The 8,513-nt window shown below is 38.0% G+C and overlaps 1 protein-coding gene across 2 annotated transcripts in view; it reads left to right on the forward strand.

The window, feature by feature from the left end:
• The first annotated feature begins 317 nt into the window (after positions 1-317).
• LOC103615038 (protein zyg-11 homolog B) overlaps positions 318-8,513 on the forward strand; it is a 19,201-nt gene continuing 11,005 nt past the window's right edge. Inside the window, exons 1-3 of one of the 2 annotated variants that reach the window (XM_017733473.1) lie at positions 318-359; positions 5,182-5,347; positions 7,715-8,469. In XM_017733473.1, the coding sequence (XP_017588962.1) occupies positions 333-359; positions 5,182-5,347; positions 7,715-8,469 (948 nt within the window). In that variant the 5' untranslated portion in view covers positions 318-332. Of the gene's footprint in view, positions 360-4,193; positions 4,227-5,181; positions 5,348-7,714; positions 8,470-8,513 lie in introns of those variants that run through there. The other variant, XM_017733474.1, reaches the window with a different exon arrangement.

Below are 8,513 nucleotides of genomic sequence, written 5' to 3' on the forward strand. Positions count from 1 at the left end.
GCACAGCCCAGCCGCCTGTGCCTCCTCCTGCCTTCTCCGGCCCCCCTGCAGCACCTTCCCACTGGGAATTGCTTTGTCCAGGGTCCGTCTGGAGGAAGCCGTGCCAAGGCACGGTGCGTGGGCCTCGCTGAGCTCTTCCAGCACGGAGCTGCCAAAAGAACAGCCTTTCCCTGCTCTAGACAGGCCGGAGCAGAACATATGGGAGCTGTTTGGATTGCTCCTCTGCTCCAGACATGAGTGTGCATATTTGCTTTTCAAGGACTAACAGGAGCTTCCTGGGCGATCTAGTCTCATCTATTGTCGTTAAAAGCCTCATTTCGGTCAATCCCCTAATGAAGTTATGTATCATTATTTTTGAAGTAGGTACATTTTGTGCCGGCTGTTCTAATCAGTGAACTAGGGTAGAATTTCATTGTTTAACTGTGTACTGGTGTCTAAATTTATGGCAAAACGTCCAGTCCATGGCATTTCTATGTACCTTTTTGCTATGCTCGCAGTGTGCTTCTCCTTAACGGCTTTTTTCCGTCTGTAGTTTATATTCGCTGTGCTGTATTTATTTATAGGTAGCATTTGTATCTCTCACCTTTTGATCTTCTAGCTAAGAAAAGCTGGGTTTATGTCCTATTCCCAACGTGCTTTTCCTCCCCAGAGCATTTTAGTAGCTGTTATGTTTAAACTGAAATGATGAAGGTATCTCTTAACATAAGTACCCCTGTGAGATCTCCCAAGTGTCTTGAAAGTGACATAATCGTTCCTTACTTTTTTATTTAATGCTTCTCCTGGCATCTTCTTTCACTGCTTCACCTTGTTTTCTTGTGGTTCAGCACACCACTCTCATTCCACTCTCTATCATTCCTAATTGATGAACTCGTATCTGAAGTTCTTAATATTAATCTTGAAATAAGTGGCCTTACTATGTCATTTTCATGTGATACTATTTAATTTTAGACCTCTTGTGATCGCTGCTGACTTCGTATCTGTAGCAGCTTTAATCAGTATGTTCCCACTTCTTGTGCCAGAATAGTTAATATTAAATTGGAGTTTTGAGCATAATCCTTCCTTGAGTCTGGCTAGTAAATCACCTACTTCAGTTTAATTCCATTTAACTTAATTTAAATAGGATAACCATAAAGCTTTCTTAGTAGCATAAATCATGAAACAGTTTATTTTTCACTGCCTTTCCATTATTAGCACTCAGAAGAATTTTGATGGCTGTTGCTTGAGTTGCTATTTCTTAATTGTTTTAAGAATGTTCATTTTAAGAAAGTTAGTAAAGTTTTGGGGCTGTGGAGAGGTGGAAAACAGCTGGGAAACATGGTACATCCAAACCAGAGACTGAGGCTCTAAATTACCTCTTATTTTTCTGCTAATGTTTTGGGAGAAATGACTGCCACAAATTGAAAAGTCCCTAACCCTGTACCCATCTCCTCCTTTGAGAATTCAGAGAGGGAAAAGCAGGTGGGTCTGGCTTACAGAGACTTTGCATGTTTGGGGTTTGTCATACTGAGTTTGCAATTGGGTGTAAAAGCTGGGGAGCACATCATAGACATGGTTCTGTTAGAGATAAAATTGGTATCTGTTTTCCAGTGTTACATACTGGCTTACTGAGGGTGAAAAGAACCAACCAAAACAAAACACTACTGATGGGGGAAGAAAAAAAAAAAAGATTTGGTTTTTAATGAGCCTGAGAGCCAGAGCCTGTAGGAACTGAATCTGTCAGGCTGGAGTTGGTAGGATCACAACCCCTGTAATGAAAAAGGCAGTGGAATTTAGGGGTTTTGTTTATTTATTTTTTTTTTTTGGAAAGCTAGATTGTAATTACTGACAGAAAACAGCAACTGTCACAACTGAAACAACTGTTTCTTATTTCTTTTTAGGTATTGTTATATAAGCAGGTGCTTGCCTGGTGATGCTTCCCCAGAGGAACAGGATTTTGTTTTGATACTCACACTCAGCTAGTTAATCTAGGCTTGTAATGTTGGGTTTAAGAATCTCTAACTTATTCCCGGTGCTTTAATATGTTGCCTTAAGCTCTTTTTGCCTTTTGACTGCACTTTAAAATATGTGTTAAATATATTCTAGTGGTATTTAAAGCTGATTCATAGAGTTCTCAAAAGAAAGTGTGGAGGATAGCGTTCTTTGGGAGAACCTTTCCAGCTGCCCTGGCGTGAGCTCAAGCTGAACTGGGAACATCAAGTTGAAGCAGGTTTTGCATTTCAGTTCACCTCTGTATTGGATTACTGTTAGAGGCTGGTAGCCAGGCAGTTTACCCCACTCCCCTGCACACTTTTGGTTTGCCTTGATTATACTGAGCACTTAAAAAGGTTTTTTTCAAAAAATAATTAATTTAAATAAGCCTTTAAAAGCCCATCTAAATGCAATTATTCTACTTTTTATGCTGTTCCATAAACTAGCTAGGTTTTAGATGTGTCACATTATTCTCATAATATATGTTTTAGTTAATGAAGGCACCCCAGCTTGCATCCTGTAATGCATAATTCTGTATTTTGGGGAATTAATTTTTGTATTTGTTTCCTGGCTACTCAGTTAATTTGATGGAATGAAAGAAACTATGAGGTTAATTGAAGTATCAGATAATTAAGATGACTATGAAAAAGTAAACTACCATAATGAAAGTTCCACTCAAAAACTGCTGAGTGATGTTTATTAAATTAAAAAAAAAATTAAAATTTAAACACTGTGCAATGGTTGACACACATGTGTAGTATCTCATTAGACAGAAAGTGATCTGAAAACAAATGCCATGTTTGTCTTCAACCCGACATTCAAAAGCAGAGCTAGAGAAAGGAACCACTTAAATTCTGACCTTCTAAGAGCTTAAATACAACTTTAACTGGGCAATATTGTCTTTAAGTAAAGAAAAGTGAGAAAAGGAATGCCTCCAGCTCACATAAAAGGCTTCCAGACTGCGTTTGAGCTGTTCTATTTCAGTAGCAGACAGTCTAGGAAATTGTTTTTAGGATGCTTGTCACTGGACTTTATTAGATACAGATAAAAACATTTTGCTTGTCTGCCCAGGTTATCTCAGGAGCCTTTGTTTGAGGTGTTTTCTCAGTTTTTTGGCAGCAAGTTGAAGAAATATTACAAATGTCTCCTATGACTGGAATGAGTGGAGTTAATAAAAATGGAACTGTGTTGTTTGCAAGTGTAATTGATCCCTGCTTGTGGTTTTTGTTCCTTGATTGTATGGAGATACCTTGTATGAACTTCCAAAGGGATTATATAAAAATTAAACCGGCATTTCCAAAGGACAGATTGGCCACTCAGAGGTACTGGTTGAAAAAATAGTTTTCTGAGTCATATGCCAGTGGCCTATCTGCAGGGCTAAAAATTCTCATTGAAGTTTGCTCACTGATACATAAAAGTGTTTCAGCTTTTCTGGCAGAAAGGAAGGAACAGTTCCAGGAGGAATGAAGAGAGCCAGTATTGGTTTTGTCATCTTTGAGCATCAAATTAGAAACACAAGATCTCATGGGAAATGTGGATGTCTTTGCTTCAGTGGGAATGATTTTCGTACACCTTTGAATAAGGATTCTGATTTTTGTTTGACTCATCAGCTGTCATATAAGCCCTGGGTATATGTATTGATATCAAGTTAAAAAAAAAAAAAATTCCCATTTCGTATTAAAAATGTACTATTTTAAAATAATCAGGCATCGTTGCACACTACAAAGAAACAAAAGACATTCACAATTCCAAATTCTGTCCTTCCTTTTCTTATCAGCTTAAGATTGGAGGCAGCCAAAATTGAAGTTTCTGGTATGGGAGCAAGTTGCATCACAAAGTAACTCCTGTTTTTGCATCAATACAATGTAATAATAAAGCTTAAACAAATAATGAAACTTAAGCACTTAGCAAAACTGAGTTAAAGGAATGAAAGTTGCATGTCAAAAGCTGCAGAAAGAGCTTGTATTTGAATAATTTGGAGTATTTCTTTCCCAAGCCTGTACTTAAGTCTTCAGGAGCTATTAAACTGCAGTCTCTAATTGTTGTCAGTACATGATTCATTAAAGATAGGCTCCATTCCATCTTTGCCCTAATGTGGTACCTCCCAGTCCTCAAATATGTGCACCTTATTTTAGAAGACATATCTCTGTAAACTTATTTATACTTCTTCTGTATAACCTTTTACATATTTCAGTACTCCTGTGATCAGCATATTAGGCAAGCGAAGCAACAGAAGTTAAATGAGCTGGGAAAGAAAGGTGAAATGATCCAGAACTTTCAGTATAAAAGGGAAGCTACTATTTTTCCTACAGATGAGATCTGACAACAGTTGATGCTGTTATTTTCAATATTGTCTGGGGGAGTATGTACCAGTCACTCGGCCTTCTTTTGTGTGGTGCTGAGGATGATTCACACTGCTGAGAGTCATTCTTTATGTTGATTAATCTGTGTGGCTGAAAACAGTAGGTTATTATTAGACATGTAATAAAAAAACCCTTTGAGATTTTCATGTATCAGTATACAATCTCAAACTCTGAGGGAAGAGATCAAGTTTATATTCTGCCTTGTCCTTTGTACCCAGACTTCTGCTATAAATGATTCCCAGGTGCACAGCGCCTGGAAGGAGGAAGAGGATTACTGTAATAGATGTTAGTTTATTGCTGCACAAAATTTGGAATTAAACCAGTTCTTTTTGGGTTTCCTTTTTTGATCTGAAGCTCTAGCTGCCCGTTTCAGTATCAGAAATTGCTCCCATATCTGCAATTTATCCGCAGGATCTGCATTTCTTACCTAGGTTGGTAGTAAATTTCTAATATGGGTTAACTTAAATGAAAGATTAAAAGAAATATTTTAAATCCAGAAGTAAAATTTGATTTTTAAGTTGTCTTTCAGTCTGTTTTGATTGATTAATTCCCAGTAGACATAAATTAAAATTATTTTTCAGCAATTGCTTTTCTTCCTCTGGGAACACAAGTAGGGTTCAAGCACAGCAGACGTGACTAGATATGGTTCTGGGGTGACAGGGGAAGGAGGCTCCCATCAGTTTGGCCGGTTGTTCATTGTGTGACCTGACTTTGTGTGCCTCTGAGGGAGACATCTCCTCTTGTAGTATTTGCCAGACTAACAAAAAAGACATTATAGAGTAATGGAAGGTTCATAGAAAGAATGACTTGACTAAATCTCCTTTGTTTCATTGTGTTTTGCATATGACAGGAGGAAGCTTCTCCGTATTCTTTACTTGATATCTGTTTGAATTTCCTGACTGCCAACCTAGAGAAGTTCTGCACAGAAAGGCAAGATGGAACGTTTTGCTTGCAGGAGCCAGGAATGTTCCCTCAAGAAGTGGCTGATCGACTGCTGCAGACAATGGCATTTCATGGTAAAAACAATCATTTGTGGGTCATTAGTGAAAATATTTCACCAGAATGTGCAGTTCTGCTATATTTTGTAGTAGAATCTGCTGCTGCAGCTGTTAAAACTGTTCTGTAATCTCTTAACAGAAAATTTTTGTTCTTTTTGCTTTTCACAGCTTCAGCTGAGCTCTGCATTGCCACACAAATCTAAATAGAAAGCTCTTTGTCTTGGTTTATGATTTTAATGTTCCTTTAATTTAACATTCTTTAATCTTCTTTCAATCACTTCAACAACAAAAAAATTGATTCTACTAGCAACAATATCTCTTGAAGAGCATTTAATTGAATGTTTTTTACTGTGTGCCCTTGTAATTAAGCTAGAAAATAACCTTGTGATTCATTAAAAGTTTCTCATCTCTTTTAACACTTTTATTGAAATGGAATTATTTGTTTGAAAGCACTCAGTTTTAGAGCAGTATAAACACCTTATGGTATTCTTATATTTTGTGTACTGACTTACTGGTTCTCTGTCAGCATATCTCTGAGGAGAGGGCTGCCCTCTTGTTTGCTTGCTTTAAGCATGATAAAATTTGTATAATAAAACGTCTTACCATGAAAAAATGAATGTACAGAGTATGCTAGAGAAGAGGTAAGAGACCCGTTCCTTGAAATCTTGGAGACTTCTGTTAAAAAATGAGACATGACACTAGAAAAATTACTGTAAACAGACCAAATACCCTATCCTATACATGCAGATTTTATTTGGGTCCTCCTGGGCAAGTACTGGTGTTCTGGTTTTGTCAAGTTGTTCTGGTCAGAAATAACAAAGGAATGGTCCTAAAAAAAGATAAGCTCAAAAAAAAATTAATCTTTAGTATACACTACTTTCTGATAAGGAATTATTTAGAGTAGTCCCAAGAAATCAGATTCAAGGAAACCGAATTACCAGAAACTTATTACCAGTGCTGGCAATGGTGAAGACACTTCCAGACACCAAAATGTCACAAACACACAGGGTGCAGGATGGAAAAAAGTGCGTGGCAGGAAAACATGGCGTGGCTAAAGTAGGCCAGGGAGAGAGCTTTGGTCCTTAAATGAAGAGATAAGCAAAAATTAAGAAGTAATTTAGTGATACTTTAACTAAACTATAATTGTATTTATTGCTTTTACTTTTTCTGCTGCATACCAGTTGTTTCATGCCATATTTTTGCTTTCCCCACAAAAGAGGAGAGTAGTCCCCTGACTATTTGGTCAGAAATGCCTGAACCATTTGCTCCTTAGAAAGGTCTGCAAATCTTAGTATTAATTTGCCTTTGTCACAGAGGCAATTACTAGTCCATGAATTAAATCCAAACTGTAGTGGCAATGATGTTATTATTCAAATATATTGAATTTTTATTTAATTTTCTTTGTTAAATATGCGTGAAGATACAAGATTAAAAGCCAGGAGTGTTGACATTTATAAGCCTATAGAGCAAAATTAGGGCATGTTCTTCCTACTCCTTTTGTGTGGATGCTTGTGCAACTGTACCCTTCTCATGGCTTTTTGTAATCCTTCTATTGATAAGACACTAAGATTTCATATTGGTATATTCAATGCATTTTTGATAATTCCATGGAGGGAACTCAATGTATTGTTTCAGTTAGGATGTTGCCAGTGTTTTGCAAGAAAAGGCTACTTAGGCTTTCTTTCTGCAGAGTAAAAAGTAAACAAGATTGTTGCTTTTTCTTTTTTTCACTGCTGTCTTCTTCTCCTTCCCACCCTTTCCTTGCCCTCCTCTTTCTATTCTTTGAATCACTTCTTAGGTTTCTTTCTCACATTCAGCTTGTTTCTGAGCAACACTCCTACCTTCTTCATATAGGACTTAATTAGCTTAATTTAGTATTGATCCTACTTATGAATTCAATCAAATGCTAGATTGTTTAGTTAAAGCAAGATGAGAATAGGTCATTGATAGGTGGTGCATTCTTGAGGTTAATGGAACTGTGGCCAAAGGAGAATCACACTGAGAAATTTTGAAATTCTGTTTTTAGCACACTTCTAACCAGTTCAATGAGAAAAATACAGCAAATGAGGGCAGCAGTCTGATTGTTTTTGAATCATACCCATAATTTATTTAGTGTGTACCATTTTCTGAACTAAACAGGTAACTTGCATTTACTGCTTCTTAATTTATCTGTCCTATTCTTAAACCTGGAATTTTCCAAACATGACGTCATAGTCTTCAAAGTGGAATCTCTAATGTAAGATTTTGGAATCGGTGTCATAATGATCCAAGGCAAACTACTTTGTAATTAATCTTCTCTGCTAACACTTGGTACCCTTTGGGTTCTTAATGTTGAAGTGGTGTTGTGTAACACTGGAACCAAGCACTGATGCTGTTTTCCAACAGGGCTTCTGAATGATGGAACCGTGGGCATCTTCCGAGGCAACCAGATGCGCTTGAAACGAGCCTGTATCCGCAAAGCCAAAATCTCAGCCGTGGCTTTCAGGAAAGCCTTCTGCCATCACAAGCTGGTGGAGCTCGATGCTACAGGGGTAAATGCAGATATAACAATCACAGACATTATCAGTGGACTGGGCAGCAATAAGTGGATCCAGCAGAATCTGCAGTGCCTGGTGCTGAACTCACTGACTCTTTCTCTGGAAGACCCCTACGAGAGGTGTTTCAGTCAGCTGTCCGGGCTCCGCGCGTTGAGCATCACCAACGTGCTGTTCTACAATGAGGACTTGGCAGATGTTGCTTCACTTCCCAGGTTGGAAAGTCTGGATATATCCAACACCTCCGTCACTGACATAACAGCACTCCTCACCTGCAAAGACCGGCTCAAGTCTTTGACCATGCACCACCTGAAATGCTTGAAAATGACCACAACGCAGATTCTGGATGTTATAAGAGAACTAAAATACCTGAATCATCTTGATATTTCGGATGACAAACAATTCACATCGGACATAGCTCTTCGTTTACTGGAACAGAAAGATATCTTGCCTAACCTTGTGTCTTTGGACATTTCTGGAAGAAAACATGTCACAGATAAAGCTGTACAAGCATTCATTCTGCAGCGGCCCACAATGCAGTTTGTAGGACTGCTAGCTACTGACGCCGGCTACTCAGAGTTCCTAACAGGAGAAGGAAACCTGAAGGTTAAGTGGGGGAATTAATTTCACTGAAAAAATACAATGTGTAG

Source organism: Corvus brachyrhynchos, unplaced genomic scaffold (assembly GCF_000691975.1).
Source record: "Corvus brachyrhynchos isolate BGI_N302 unplaced genomic scaffold, ASM69197v1 scaffold34, whole genome shotgun sequence".
NCBI classification, from domain to species: domain Eukaryota; kingdom Metazoa; phylum Chordata; class Aves; order Passeriformes; family Corvidae; genus Corvus; species Corvus brachyrhynchos.